Source organism: Canis aureus, chromosome X (assembly GCF_053574225.1).
Source record: "Canis aureus isolate CA01 chromosome X, VMU_Caureus_v.1.0, whole genome shotgun sequence".
Classification (NCBI taxonomy): domain Eukaryota; kingdom Metazoa; phylum Chordata; class Mammalia; order Carnivora; family Canidae; genus Canis; species Canis aureus.
In genome coordinates this window covers 111,510,201-111,526,635 of record NC_135649.1, presented here as the reverse complement: position 1 = coordinate 111,526,635, position 16,435 = coordinate 111,510,201, and the positions used below count along the sequence as shown (strand labels likewise).

The 16,435-nt window shown below is 39.2% G+C and overlaps 1 protein-coding gene across 5 annotated transcripts in view; it reads left to right on the top strand.

Annotated features, from left to right (window-relative positions):
- Positions 1–16,435, top strand: part of TXLNG (taxilin gamma) — a 55,820-nt gene that overhangs the window by 14,877 nt on the left and 24,508 nt on the right. For 4 of the 5 annotated variants that reach the window (XM_077888135.1, XM_077888134.1, XM_077888136.1 and 1 more), the window contains one exon: positions 13,588–13,891. The exons of the other annotated variant lie outside the window; for it this stretch is intronic. In XM_077888135.1, the coding sequence (XP_077744261.1) occupies positions 13,588–13,891 (304 nt within the window). The remainder of the gene's footprint in view (positions 1–13,587; positions 13,892–16,435) is intronic. 5 annotated transcript variants of the gene reach the window in all.

The window sequence follows — 16,435 nt, the reverse complement described above, 5'->3', positions numbered from 1 at the left end:
TAGTGAAATTGTGTGTATAGTATAAGAAAGTAGTCCAGTTTCATTCTTTTGCATGTGACTGTTCAGTTTTCCTAGCACCATTTATTAAAGACTTGTCTTCTCCCCATTGTATATTTTTACCTCCTTTGTAATATATTAATTAACCATATATCCATGGGTTTATTTCTAGGCTCTCTTACTCTGTTCCTTTGATCTGTGTATCAGTTTTTAGGTCAGTGCCATACCTTTGATTACTATAGCTTTGTACTATAGTTTGTTTCTTTTTTTAGATTTTATTTATTCATGAGAGACACAGAGAGAGGGACAGACAGGCAGAGGGAGAAGCAGGCTCCATGCGGGGAGCCCAATGTGGGACTCGATCCCAGGTCTCCAGGATCACACCCTGGGCCGAAGGCGGTGCTGAACCGCTGAGCCACCTGGGCTGCCGTGTACTATAGTTTGAAGTCAGGGAGTGTGATAGTGTGATACCTCCAGCTTTGCTCTCTTTCTTAAGATTACTTTGGTTATCTTGGGTTTTTTGTAATTCCATATGAATTTTAGATTATTCTAGTTCTGTGAAAAATGCCATTGGAATTTTTTTTTTAAGATTTTATTTATTTATTCATGAGAGACACACACACAGAGAGAGAGAGAGAGAGAGAGGCACAGACACAGGCAGAGGGAGAAGGAGGCTCCATGAAGGAGCCTGATGTGGGACTCAATCCCCAGTCCCCAGGATCACACCCTGGGCTGCAGGTGGTGCTAAACCGCTGCGCCACCAGGGCTGCCCGCCATTGGAATTTTGATAGGGATTGCATTGAATTTGTAGATTGCCTTGAGTATTATGGACATTTTAGCAATGTTAATTATTTTAATCCATGAGTTTATTCCAGTCCATGAGCACAGAATATCTTTCCATATATGTGTGTTGTCTTCAGTGTTTCTCAACAGTGTCTTACAGTTTCCAGTGTGTGTGTTTCTTACCTTAAATTTATTCCTTAGGTATTCTTTCTTTTTGATGCCATTTTAGGTGTTTTTTTTTTTATTTCTTTTTCTGATAGTTCTTTATTAGTGTAGAAAAATGCAAACGATTTCTTTATATTGATTTTGTATGCTGCAACTTTAGTGGGTTCACTTTTTCTAAGAGTTTTTTGGTGGAGTCTTTAGGGTTTTCTATGTGTAGAATCATGTCATCTGCAAAAACTGACAGTTTTGGATGCCTATTCCTTTTTTAATTGGGTGCCTTTTTTTCTTTCTCTTGCCTGTTGCTGTGGCTAGGATTTGCAATACTGTGTTGAATAAACGTGGCAATGGTAGGCATCCTTGTCTTGTTCTTATTAGAAGAGAAGCTTTCAGTTTTTTACCATTAAGTATGATGTTTGCTGTGGGCTTGTCATATATGGCCTTTATTATGTTGAGGTATGTTCCTTCTACCTACACTTTGTTGAAAGTTTTTATTTTATTCTTTAAAGATTTATTTTACAGCGAGAGAGTGAGTGAGTGTGTGTGTGTGTGTGTTGGGGGGAGGGTGGAAGCAGAGGAAGAGAATCTCAAGCAGACTCTGAGTGGGGAGCCTGACATGGTGCTTGATCTCAGGACCTGGAGATTGTGACCTGAGCCAAAATCCGGAGTCAGACATTTAACAGACTGAGCTACCCAGGTGCCCTGAGAGTTTTTATTATAAAATGGATGTTGAATTTCACCAAATGCTTTTTCTACATCTATTGAGACGATCATGGTTTTTATCATTCATTTTGTTTATGTGGTGTATCATCCTGATATGTGGTTATTGAACCATCCTTGAATTCATTGGAATAAATCCCACTTAATCCCAGTGTATGATCCTTTTAATGTATTGTTGAATTTGACTTGCCAGCATTTTTTTTTTTAATTTTTAAAATTTATTTATGATAGAGAGAGAGAGGCAGAGACACAGGCAGAGGGAGAAGCAGGCTCCGTGCACCGGGAGCCCGACGTGGGATTTGATCCCGGGTCTCCAGGATCACGCCCTGGGCCAAAGGCAGGTGCCAAACCGCTGCGCCACCCAGGGATCCCCTTATTTATTTATTTTTAAAGATTTTATTTATTCATGGGAAACCCAGAGAGAGAGAGAGAGGCAGAGACACAGGTAGAGAGAGACGCAGGCTCCATGCAGGGAGGCTGATGTGGGACTCGATCCCGGGTCCCCAGGATCAGGCCCTTGGCTGAAGGCCATGCTAAACCGCTAAGCCACTCGGGCTGCCCTATTTTTATTATTTTTAAAGTTTTATTTAGTTAAGTAATCTCTACACCCAGTGTGGAATTTGAACTCACAACCCTGAGATCTAGAGTAGCATACTTTTCTGACTGAGTCAGCCAGGTACCCCTTGCTAATATTTTGTTGAGGATTTTTGTATCTGTTTTCATTGAGGAGATATTGATCATCTGATTTCACTTGTGAATAGTTAGTTATCCATGCTTGAATTTTTTCAAACTGGTGAAGTGATTTGGTAGATGTCCTAGCCATAGTTATAAACTGAGACCAAATTTAAGTGAGATATTTTCATTTTCAGAATTGTTTTAAGAAGGAAATAAATGAGAAGTGCTACAAAACCTCATGCTTAGTATCTCCTGCTTCTACTACAATCCAGTAGAAAATGTGAGTATAAAGATTTAGGGGGACAGACCCAGAGGTCTATAGAGCAGGGCAAAGGGAAAAGATGACATGGAATAGGAACTCCTACAGTGTAGTAGTAGAATAATGAGTAAGAATAATACCGTGATCTCACCCCAAAATTAAGAATAACTTAATCAACTTTAAAGTGTTTTTTTGTTTTTGTTTTTGTTTTTTTTAAATGAAAGTAATACATTCACATAGTAAAATGAAAAGTAAGTCTTCATTCATTTCCAGCTTCTAGGCTCACCTCTGTCATGGTAAACAATTTTGAGGATATCCTCAGAAAAAAATTTTGCCAGTATACTGGCTTATATATGAATACAATTTTAATTTATACTGAGACATTCATCTTGCACTAGATGTTTGTCTTTTCCTCTAAAGTATACCTTGGAGATCTGTTCATATTGATGTGGATCTACCTTATTCTTTTGAATAGCTGTAGTTTTACCTTGTATGGATGAGCATTGTTTATTTAACCAGTTCCGTATTTGTAGACACTTAGGTAGTTTTGCGTGGTAACAATCAGTAGTTTGGTGAATAGCCTTTGCTCTTGAGTGATAATATCTTCAGAGTAAACTAGCAGTGGAATTGTTGGGTGAAAGTGAATGTGTATTCAGACATTGATAGTGCTAAATACTCCTACAAAACTAATACTCTACCAATTAGGCTTCCCAGGACTGTACTGAGGGACCTGTTTGCCCACAGTATGATTTGTTTTGTTCTTTTTATTTTTTATTTATTTATTTATTTTTTAATTTTTATTTATTTATGATAGTCACAGAGAGAGAGAGAGAGGCGCAGAGACACAGGCAGAGGGAGAAGCAGGCTCCATGCACCGGGAGCCCGATGTGGGATTCGATCCCGGGTCTCCAGGATCACGCCCTGGGCCAAAGGCAGGCGCCAAACCGCTGCGCCACCCAGGGATCCCTGTTTTGTTCTTTTTAAATCATCCTTTTTATATCCAGTAGGTTAAAGATGATATATATATATATTTTTTAATTTTATTTATTTATGATAGTCACACAGAGAGAGAGAGGCAGAGACACAGGCAGAGGGAGAAGCAGGCTCCATGCACCGGGAGCCTGACGTGGGATTCGATCCCGGGTCTCCAGGATTGCGCCCTGGGCCAAAGGCAGGCGCCAAACCGCTGCGCCACCCAGGGATCCCGATATATATATTTTTAAGATTTTATTTACTTATTCATGAGAGACAGAAAGAGAGGCAGAGACACAGGCAGAGGGAGAAGCAGGCCCCATGTAGGAAGCCCGATATGGGACTTGATCCCGGGACTCTGGGATCATGCCCTGAGCAGACACTCAACTGCTGAGTCACCCAGTTGTCCCGTATATGTTTTTATTTGCTTTTCTTTTATTATGAATGAGGTTAAGCATGTTTTTTTAACTGTGATCTGCTTGTTCACAAACCCTTGCAAATAAGTCTCTGACTCATTTGAAGCTCGTACAAATGTGGCCTTTTGAAGTCGGTCCAAATTGATCTTCCTCTCCTTTAAAAAATAGCTTCTGCACTTATTTTACTTAGATCTTTCCCATTGCCAAGGTTATGAAGAAAATTTTACTTAGGATCTCTAGTTCTTTGTGGTTTTCATTTTCTGTTTTTCAGTCTTGGTACATCAGAGAGATGCTACAGGATATCAGTTCTTTTTTTCCTGTATGATTTGAGAAATAATATGAAATCATTTATCTCCTTTACCGATTTTTTTCTTTAAAGATTTTATTTATTTATTCATGAGAGACACGGGCAGAGGGAGAAGCAGGCTCCATGCAGGGAGCCCAATGCGGGACTAGATCCCAGATCTCCAGGATCATACCCTGGGCTGAAGGCAGATGCTTAAGCGCGGAGCCACCCAGGCATCCCCTCCTTTACCAATTTGAAATGACACTGTATATATGTATGTAATTGAAGATTTTTTTCAAAAAAAAAAAAAAAAGATTTTTTTCACTTATTTGACAGAGCGAGAGAGCACAAGCAGGGGGAGTGGCAAGGAGAGGGAGAAGCAGACTCCTCACTGGGCAGGGAGTCCTGAGATCATGACCTGAGCTGAAGGCAGGGGCCCAACTGACTGAACCAACCAGGCACCCTGACACTGATTTTAATATAGTGAATTCCCATATATGGGTCTGCATGGTCTGTTTTGGAAGACAGTGCTATAAAATTAGGAAGTTTCAGACAAGTATTTCATGCTTGAAATAAAAATAAGGTTTCATCTGTGAGAGTTTATATTTTGAGATATTAAGAGTTTATTGTCATAAAGAATATAGGAAGGGGATACCTTGTTGGCACAATTAAACATCCAAATATTGGTTTTGGTTCGGGTCATGATCTCAGGGTTATGAGATTGGTGCAGAGGTTGCTTAACATTCTCTCTCCCTCTCCTTCTGCCCCTCCCACCCCCGAAAAAAGAATATAGGCATATTGTGGAGATGTACTCCAGAATCTAATTATATTCTAGTGCACAGTAATATATCATTTTATCTGTTAAAAATTAAAACCCCTTAATTTCATTTCATTCCTTTGTTCTAACACAGTGAAACAGACTACTATTTAAGGAGCCATCATTATGTAATATATATTTTAAAGGCTTTGGTCCAAAATGGTTAAAACAGAATTTTGAGATGAATGATTGATGCAGTGTTAATGTGTGGAAAAGTTTGCTATCCAGAATAATGCTTTGAAAGACTAAAATAGCTTTAGTATATAAACTATTTTAAATTATTTATACAAAGCTAAAGTCACTTTTCTGATTTAAAAAATATATGAAACCCCCACCAACTCCATCCACCTATTTAAGAAAACAAAAAGGCACATGAAAATGTAAATGTTGTAAGTTTGTAAAATTTGTATTTGGAAATGTAAAAACCTCTCAAAATACTGGATAGGTTTATATTTTGAGGTATTAAGATTCATATTTTAAAAATCAACTAAGGCTGATAGCTGGTCTTGAGAGAGAGTATTTTTGGTACCTTTCAGTATTTCCTCAGGCAGTTCTTCCTTCACTGGCTCCCACTGGGTCTGGCAAGCATGCACTCCTGTCCTCATATTCCCATTTGGTGGTTGACAACTCTTAGGGCTAATTATTAGAAACATAGAGTTGAAGGGATTTTTAGAGAGAATTTAGTTTATGCCATGACGCAAAAAGTAGGGGCGCTTGCTTGGTTCAGTTGGTTAAGTGTCAGAGTCTAGATCTCAAGGTCGTGCGTTCAGGCCCCAAGTTGGGCCAAAAAAGTAAAACAACAACAACCTCAATGCCTTAAATAATCACTTAAAATTATTTAAAGATATCCCTACCCCCAAATTAGTTCTGTCTTACCTCCCTAAATTCCAGAGTTAATCACTGCTAAAAATCTTAAAGCTCTTTCCCAATGTTTTCCTAATTTCATGCTAGTATATGTAGCATGCTATATATTTTTAGACATCATTTAACTTCTTAGGTTTATTTTGTAACTGCATGAGAGATCTGTTTGACTTTTCATTTTTCAAGGCCAATGTATGAAGTGTGAGAGGAGTTGTGTAATGAAGAAAACCTAGGCTCTTGAGTTTGACAGACCTGGTTTTGAATTATTTGAATTCCTTTTATTGACTTTAATATGATCGTGGGCAAGTTATTGCAACTCACTGTTTCATTTTCCTTATCTGGGAACAGTAAGACTCACCTCTCAGAGAGGAAGGTTAAATGGGGTAATAAAGGAACCTGCATGTTCTGAAGGTTTCCTTTACCTACTTGATAAATTTTTCCAAGACTCTTTGGGAACCCAAGGCAAGCTACACTCTTTCCTCAGGAAAAGGCATAAATGTGCATAATCTTTCCCAACTGCTCCCTCTAAAGGGCCACCCTGGCCCTCAGTGGCAAGGACTGAGTGATTTCTGCTTTTAACACATGGCCTGGCACTGGTTGAAGACATTCGATCTCATTTAAGCAGATGGTAGTTGAAATAATTAGGAAGTGAATGTGGGTGTTGGCTTTTTGTTTTTGTTTTTTGTTTTTTTAGATGAGTGGTAGTAAAGGAACAGCCATTACTAAAAATATTGAAGCCCTTTAAACAAAATAAGTGAAAGAAATAGGGCTCTTTAGCTTCAATAATATCTGAGAGAGCATAAATGAAAGTATTAAACTTTAAAATTATTCAAATTTACAGAGAAGGGAAAGAAACTTATTTAAATGCTTTTTTACCTTTGCAAAAATTTCTATAATAGCTATTCTTTGAGACACCTGGGTGGCTCAATGGTTGAGCGCCTGCCTTTGGCCCAGAGCATGATCCTGGGTGCAGGGATTGAGTCCCACATCAGGCTCCCTGCATGGAGCGTGCTTCTCCCTCTGCCTATGTCTCTGTGCCTCTCTCTCTGTGTCTCTCATGAATAAATAAATAAATAAATAAATAAATAAATTCCCACAATTAATGGTGAACTGGTGGCTATCCATTTTGAAGGCATCTTTTTTTCACTTAAGGAATCATCTTAGCTCCAGGTATTTAGACAGTGGAAGGAAGGTTGAGAAATCTATCTTTTGACAGGAGGGGAGTGGCTAGGGTGGGGGTTGTTGGGGTTTAGGGCTCTAAACAACAAAATACTGCTGTGGCAGGATGACCTGCTCTCTCTAGTGTCTTTCAAGCTCTAAGAGCTGTGTGTGCTCCTTATGACTGTAGACCATAAACAAAATAAAAATGTGATAGCTCTTGCTTTATGATTTTCAGGGAAAAGTTCGAATAGAAATTTATCTTAAAACTACTTATTGTTGATTTCATTTTCATTTGAGGTTGGAATTTCAATAAACATTTCCTCCTTAGTTTTCCTAATGTTAGGTACTATATTACTCTATTCATCTTGATATTTTTTGTTTTTTAAAAGACCAACAAACTGTTATGAATGTCTCTAACTTGAAAGACAAAAACAGGCATGCTATGAAAGCTTGGTGTCTCCTCTTCTCCATTGCCACTTCCAGTTTCTCTCCATTAGTGTGTTTCTTTGTATCCTTCCAGAGATTGTATAGGATTCCCACTCATAAACTTAAACAACCACCCCCTCACATACACCCAAATCTTGGCATACAGTACATAGTATAGGGCATTTTTCTTTTTCCTCTTTTGGCGTATCCTTACAGATCAGTAATTATACAACTACCTTCTTTTTTTAATAGGTGCTGTAGTACTTCATTGTATTGATGTACCACAGTTGATCTATCTAGTCCATTATTTTGGTGGGGGTGTGTGTAGTCTTTATTATTTATTCAATTTTTTTGTTTTATTTATTCATTTTATTTTATTTTTTTATTTTTAAAGATTTTATTTATTTATTCATGAGAGACACACACACACACACACACAGAGAGGCAGAGACATGGGCAGAGGGAGAAGCAGGCTCCATGCAGGGAGCCTGACTTGGGACTCGATCCTGGTTCTCCAGGATCACACCCTGGGCCAAAGGCAGATGCTAAACTGCTGAGCCACCCAGGGATCCCCTCTTCTATGATTTCTTGCTTCATATTGTTTGCCCATTTTTGTTGGGTTGTGGATCTTAACATTGTTTATTTCATTTGAGTATCCATTTGTGTTAAATTAATTTTGGGGCCGCCTGGGTGGCTCAGTTGACTAGCCTACTCTTGATTTGGGCTTTGGTTATGATCTTGGGTTGTGGGATGGAGCCCCATGTCTGGCTCTGTGCTGGGCATGTAGCCTACTTGGAATTCTCTCTCTTCCTCTGCCCCTGCCTCCTCCCATGCCTCTCACTCTCAAATAAAAAAAATAATAATAATTAAATTTTTTTTATCTTGGGGCAACTGGGTGGCTCAGCAGTTGAGCTTCTGCCTTCAGCTTGGGTCATTATCTCAGGGTCCTGGGATTGAGTCCTGCATCGGCTCCCTGAGGGGAGCCTGCTTCTTCTTCTGCCTGTGTCTCTGCCTCTCTCTTTGTGTCTCTTGTGAATAAGTAAATAAAATCTTTAGGGATGCCTGAGTGGCTCAGAGGTTGAGCATCTGCCTTTCGCTCAGGGCGTGATCCTGGGGTCCAGGATCGAATCCCACATCGGGCTCCCTGCATGGAGCCTGCTTCTCCCTCTTCCTGTGTCTCTTCCTCTCTCTGTGTGTCTCTTGTGAATAAATAAATAAAATCTTAAAAAAAAATTACAAAATCTTTTAAAAAATTTGTTTTTGTGCTCGCTTCGGCAGCACATATATTTAAAAAAATATTTTTTTAATCTTAAATGACTGTAGAAAGTTTAATAAAATTTTATTTAAAAAATTTTTTTTAAGATTTTTATTTTACTTATTCATGAGATACACAGAGAGAGGGAGAGAGAGGCAGAGACACAGGCGGAGGGAGAAGCAGGCTCCACACAGGGAGCCCGACGCGGGGCTTGATCCCGGGACTCCAGGATCATGCCCTGGGCCAAGGCAGGTGCTAAACCACTGAGCCACCCAGGGATCCCCCAGAAATTTTAATAAAATTTACATATGTTGAGGAGCCTGGGTGGCTCAGTGGTTGAGTGTCTGCCTTTGGCTCAGGTCGTGATCCTGGGGTCCTGGGATTGAGTCCTGCATTTGACTTCCCACAGGGAACCTGCTTCTCCCTCTGCCCATGTCTCTCATGAATAAATAAAATCTTTTAAAAAATTTACATATGTTCTGTAATGCTTCCACTGTTCTTAGTATGAACAGTTACTGAATTTTTTTCAATTCCAAGAGTAATAAAAATTCATGGTAGTTAAACTAGGAAATATAGGGAAGGAAAAAGAAACACCACCCATAGTTAAACTGTTTAAAAATAAACATTATTAGGGTGCCTGGGTGCCTCAGTTGGTTAAGTGACTCTTGATTTCAGCTCAGGTCACGATCTCAGGGTTGTGAGATTGATCCCTTTGTCCACCTCTGTGCTGCAGATGGAGCCTGCTTAAGATTCTCTCTCTCCCTCCTCCCTTCCCCCACTTTGTGTTCTTTCTTGCTGTCTTAAAAAAAAAATTTCCTCTCCCTCTCTGCTTCCTCCTTCTAAAAAATAATAAAATAAAATAACCTTTATTAATATGTAAATGTATTTTCTCCCAACATTTTTTTTCTTAAGATTTTATTTTTACAAAATCTCTACACCCAGCATGGCACTCATTTTTATGATCCCAAGATCAGAGTCACACGCTCTAGCAACTGAGCCAGTCAGGTGCGCCTCCTCCCAACACTTTTTTTTTTTTTAAGATTTTATTTATTCACTCATGAGAGACACAGAGAGAGGCAGAGACATAGAGGGAGAAGCAGGCTCCTCGCAGGGAGCCTGATATGGGACTCGATTCCTGGATCGGGGTCCACAACCTGAGCCAAAGGCAGACTCTCAACCACTGAGCCACCCAAGTGCTCCCCTCCCAACACTTTGTGTGTATGTACATACATGCATTAAATACACATGTGTATATATGAAACATGGGTGCGTACTGTTTTGCAATTTGTTTTTATTTATTTTTAAATTATTTTTGCAATTTGTTTTTATATAGTATTTGGCAGGGGGCATCTCTACCCACTACTAAATAGATTTCTGTTAGATGGCTGGGCCAGAACAAGGGTGTTTGTATAGTAGACAAAGTGTAGTCGTGAAGCGTTGTATCATTGTAGTTAAAAGTGGACTCAGAAACCAAACGGCCAGGGTTCACATCTTTGCTCTGCTGTTTACTCATTGTGATCTTTGGCAGCATACTTAACTTTACTGTGTCAGTTTACTCATCTGTAAAATGGAGATGATAATAGTACTTGTGATATTATTGTGAGGCTTATGTTAGTGAATATAGGAGAGTGCTTACACTTGTGTCAGGATGTAGTATTTGCTGTATAAATACTAGCTGCTGCTGTTTATACAGGAAATTATACCCAAGAAAAGGCATTCAGAATGGGTATCAGAGTAGAGTAGGAAGTTGTATTTGCCATGTAATATAGAAGTCTCTGCTTTAGGGAGGTGAGGGCTGAGAAATAATTTGTAATTTAAAGTTGTTGGCCTGAGGGGCACCTGGGTAGCTCAGTCATTTAAGCATCTGCCTTCATCTTAGGTCTCGATCCTGGGGCCCTGGGATCAAGCCCCGTGTTGGGCTCCCTACTCATTGGGGAGCCGCCTCCTCTCTCTCCTCCCTGGCTTGTGCCCTCTCTCACTATCTCTGTCATTATCTCTGTCTCTCTGTCTCAAATAAATGAATCTTTTTAAAAAAAAAAAAAGTTATTGGCCTAAGAATTTGCTTCATATCATGTCCCAGTGCAGAGCCTCAAGTAGGTTCTTGAACAGATAGTCCTTACAGTAGACAAATTGGGGCCTGCTATTTTTTTTTTAAGATTTTATTTATTTATTCATGAGAGACACAGAGAGGCAGAGACACAGGCAGAGGGAGAAGCAGGCCCCACGCAGGGAGCCTGACGTGGGACTAGATTCCAGGTCTCCAGGATCACACCCTGGGCTGAAGGTGGCGCTAAACCGCTGAGCCACCTGGGCTGCCCCGGGCCTGCTATTTCAGCAGTCCAGCTAGACCTGGGCTTATTCATAAACAAAGATTTAGTAGCACCAAAGTTGGTCTTTCATTAGCAAGTATGAAAAAATACATCAAAACTAGTTGCACAGGAGAGAAGGGAAATGTAATACTGTCTTGCTTCTTTTTCTCTAACTTCTGTAGTAATGTTTAGGTACTTTCCATGGCTTGTTTTCAGCCATTTTGGTCCCTTCTGTTCTTCATCAATTGGCAGTTGAGTGTCTTTTATGCATAAGCTTTGCTGTCTAGGAGGATATGTATAGCAAATAAGTGATAATGTAATGTGTGTGACAGGAGCTGAGAAGTGAAAGTGGAGTGTCTGGAAAGACCAAAAAAAAAAAAAGCAGTAGTATTAATAACTGAAGATAGAGAATGATAAAATAGAAGGACAGCATGAGATGTGATGGTTATATACTCTACACATTAATTCAGTGTCCTTAATGTCCTTAATTCAATGCCACCAGCTACTATTGTGAGTTAGGTAAACATTTGATCTTTCTAGTCCTTCAACTTTTTTCTATGATGGTTGAAATTGACCTATATGCCTTTAATCTGAAAGCCAGAGTAACTTATAATTAAATCTATGACATTTTGAAATAGGTGAATATATTTTGCCTTTTCTCAAATTGAAAGAACAGTGATAGAAAGCTCTAGCAAATTATACATCTGATAAGAGACTTGTATCTGGCATATATAAAGAACTCCTACAACTCAATAATAAAATTACAAATAACCTAGTTAATAAAAGGGCAAAGGATCTAAATAAACATTTCTCCAAAGGAGGTATACAAATGGCCAATAAGCATATGAAAAGATTCTCAACATCATTAGTCATTAGATGAGATACCTTCACACTGTAGTGGCTGCAATCAAAAGGACAGGCAAAAACAAGTGTTGGTGAGAATGTAGAAATAATGGAACCCTAACACACTGATAATAGGAATATAAAATGGTGTAGTCACTTAGAAAAACAGTTTCACAGTTCCTCAAAAGGTTAAACAGTGACCCTGTGACCCAGCAGTTCCACTCCTAGGTATATACCCTGCAGAAATATAAACATGTCCACAGAAGGACTTGTACATCAGTGTTCATAACAGAATTATTCATAATAGCCAATAGTTGGAAATAATCAAAATGTCCCATTAACTGATGAATGGTTAAATGTGGTATATCCAGGGCAGCCCGGGTGGCTTAGCGGTTTAGCACCCCCTTCAGCCCAGGGCCTGATCCTGGAGACCCAGGATCGGGTCCCACGTCGGGCTCCCTGCATGGAGCCTGCTTCTCTCTCTCCCTGTGTCTCTCATAAATAAATAAAATCTTTAAAAAAAATGTGGTATATCCAAACTATGGAGTCTTATTTGGCAATAAAGAGAAATAAAGTAGTGATACATAATACAACATAGATGAACCTTGAAATCATGCTATGTGAAAGAAGCCAAACATAAAAGGCTACAATTATCTGAGTTTATTTATGTGAACTGTTCAGAACAATTAGTTGCCTAGGATTGAAGGTAATGGGAGGGTTTCTTTTTGAGGTGACAGGAGTATTCTAAGATTGATGATGGTGGTGGTTGCACAACTCTGTGAATATATTAAAAACCAGTGGGGAAAGAATGTATGCTTCTAAGAATAAAAGTCTTTTTTTTTATTTTTTATTTTTTATTTTTATTTATTTATTTATTTTTTTAATTTTTATTTATTTATGATAGTCGCACAGAGAGAGAGAGAGAGAGGCAGAGACATAGGCAGAGGGAGAACCAGGCTCCATGCACCAGGAGCCCGATGTGGGATTCGATCCCAGGTCTCCAGGATCGCGCCCTGGGCCAAAGGCAGGCGCTAAACCGCTGCGCCACCCAGGGATCCCCCTTTTTTTTTTTTTTAAGAATAAAAGTCTTGTTGAAGAAGGGACAGTCAGTCATTACTTCATCCTGTATTCCATTGGTGGGAACTTCACATGGGAGTTCCACTTAGGTATAGAGGGCTGGGAAGTGGAGTCCCAGGCTGAGCATTTGTCCAGCAGTGCCAGCTCTAGAGGATATTGGAGGAGCATGGGTTTTTGCTGGATAGCTAGTGAGCCATCTCTGCTGTACCATTTCATCAAGGATAAGAACAGAATAATTAATGTTCATAACTTAGAGGATGATTTTACTTCTAAGATGCTTATTATTTTAAGTGGTGACTTTTTGTAGGGAAATAAGTTTAGATTTACAACTAAATGGCTTTTCTCACTTCCTATGGTACCATTTAGTTGTGTGATTTGTTTTAACTTTAATTTTCTTATACTTTATAGTTATGTCCCTTCTCTGAAACTTAAAAATATTTACATCAATTTTACAAATACTAAGAAAGAAAAAAGCTGTCAACCTTTGGTGTGTCATAGGATGTAAACATTAATCACATTTGATATAACTCCTCTTTGTATATTTTTTCTTTTCCTCTTTTCCCTCTAGTTTGTGATTGGCACAATGGAAGAAGCTGGAATGTGTGGGTTAGGGGTGAAATCAGATATGTTGCGCAACTCTCAATCGAATGATATTCTTCAACATCAAGACTCAAATTGTGGTGGCACAAGTAACAAGCATTCATTGGAAGAGGATGAAGGCAGTGATTTTATTACAAAGAACAGGAGTTTGATGAGCCCAGCATACTGCACACAAAAGTCAAGAGAGGAAATTCCTGGGCGAGAAGCTCGAATAGATCCGCCTGACGGTCAGCAGGATTCAGAATGCAACAGAAACAAAGAGAAAACTTTAGGTAATAATCTGTGCTCAGTGGTTGGATATTTTTTCTTTTTCTGGACATTTTTACGTGCTGCTCTTTTTACTTCTGTTTTCTGCAGCACAGGTGATTATGAACATAGCCACTGTTGAGGTAAATGTTGTTTAGCTAATAACATTTATTGTCTTCAGTGGGGTCAGTCTGCGTATCTACTGCATTTTGTGCAGGAGACAAAGATAGTAGAGTAGGAAGTTGTTTTCTCTGAATAATCAAGAATAGGCTTTCTTGACAAAATTGGGGGCCAACTTGACAGAAGTAGTATTTGACTTGCCTTGTTTGCATCTTTAGTGTAGTCTGAAATTTACAGTATATATTTATTTGATTGTTTTATTAAAAATTTAGTCATAACACTTGAGAGACAACATAATGTTATCTGTAGTTCAGAAAGTGGGTTAAGACTGACTTTCAAAGGTATGTTTTCTTTCTCCTGCTGTGTTTGAGATTTAGGACTAAGAAAGTAATATGTTAAGTATTGTTATGAAATCTGAAATCCCCTTTTATTTTAGCCTTACTCATTGCTCTTAAATTTTTTATACTTAGTATACCTAAGATTAATAGTGTTTGATTTAGATGGTTTTCTCTATAGAATTGTCCTTATTAAATCTATTTCCTGCTAACTTGGAAAACCTAAAAATTATAGAAATACAAGAAATAATTCTAATTCCTTACAAATAAATTTCTTCAAAATCAGCAGCCCCAATTACATGTGTAAAAGCAGATGGAGTCTTAAGTTACACACAGTCGGGCACCTGGCTGGCTCACTTGGGGAGCGTGACTCTTGATCTTGGGGTTGTGAATTTGAACTCCATTTAGGTGTAGAGGTTTTTGTTTTTGTTTTTTTGTTTTTTTGTTTTTTTTTAGATTTTATTTATTTATTCATGAGAGACACAGAGAAGCAGAGACATAGGCAGAAGGAGAAGCAGGCTCCATGCAGGGAGCCCGATGCGAACTTGATCCCGGGACTCCGGTATCATGCCCTGAGTCAAAGGCAGATGCCCGACCGCTGAGCCACCCAGGCGTCCCTAAAGAATCTTTAAATAATTTTTTTTTTTAAGATTTTATTTGTTCATGAGAGACACAGAGAGGCAGAGACATAGGCGGAGGGAGAAGCAGCTCCTCAAGGGGAGCCCAATGTGGAACTCGATCCCTGGACCCCGGAATCACACTGAGCTGAAGGCAGATGCTCAACCACTGAGCCACCAGGCACCCCCAAATTTTTTTTTAAGTTGTGCATAATGTTACCACGTGACCCAGCAACTCTACCTCTAGGTATATACCCAAGAGGGTTGAAAACCCACATGTCCATGCAAAAATGTGTACATGAATGTTCATGGCAGCCTTTTTCATAATAGCCAAAAAGTTGAAATAACACAGTTATCTATCAACTGATGAATGAATAAACAAAATGTGGTATATCTGTATAATGGAATATTACTCAGCTACAAAAAGGAATGAAGTAGTGATAACATCCTACATGGGTGAATCTTGAAAACGTGCTAAATGAAAGGAACCAGACACAAAAGGCCACATAATAGGATTCTCTTTTATATGAAATGTTCAGAATTAGCAAGTCCATGGACACAGAAAGTGGCATAGTGGTTGCCAGGATCCTGGTTGGGGAGCAAGAGGGAGAGACTGCTAAAGGATATGAAGTTTCTTTTTGTGGTGATGAAAATGTTCTGGAATTAGGCAGTGGTGATGGTTGTACAACTTTGCAAATGTACTCCATTGTACACTTTTAGATTAAAAGGGTGAATTTTATGGTATGTGAATTGTGTTTCAAGAAAACCTCAGATGGAAAATATGAGTTTTAAAATCTTGGTTAAGGGCACCTGGATGGCTCAGTCAGTTAAGTGTCTGCCTTCCGCTCAGGTCATGATCCCAGGGTCCCGGCTCAGCAAGGAGCCTGCTTCTCTCTCTCCCCCTTGCTCCTCCCCTCTGCTCATTCTCTCTCTCTGTGTGTGTGTGTGTGTGTGTGTCAAATAAATAAATGAAATCTTTTTTTTTTAAGATTTAATTTATTTATTCATGAGAGACACACACAGAGAGAGGCAGAGATATAGGCAGAGGGAGAAGCAGGTTCCATGCAGGGAGCCCGACGTGGGACTCGATCCCGGGACTCCAGGATCATGCCCTGAGCCGAAGGCAGACGCTTAACCGCTGAGCCACCCAGGGATCCCGAAATCTTTAAAAATAAAATAAAGTCTTGGTTAAAAATTGCAGTTTCACTATGGTTACTTCTAATCATGTTTAATAATCATGTTTAGCCATCTCTTTCAGAATTCTTATTGGCCTTGGGCTGTAAATGAGAGGTTTTGTTACTGAAATTTTGTGTGGGTAGGAAGGTGTTCTACTTTATTATTTTTTTTAAAGATTTATTTATTTGTTTGTTTGTTTATTTATTATTTATGATACAGAGAGAGAGAGAGAGAGGGGCAGAGACACAGGCAGAGGGAGAAACAGGCTCCATGCCAGAAGCCTGACGCGGGACTCGATCCCGGGACTCCAGGATCGCGCCCT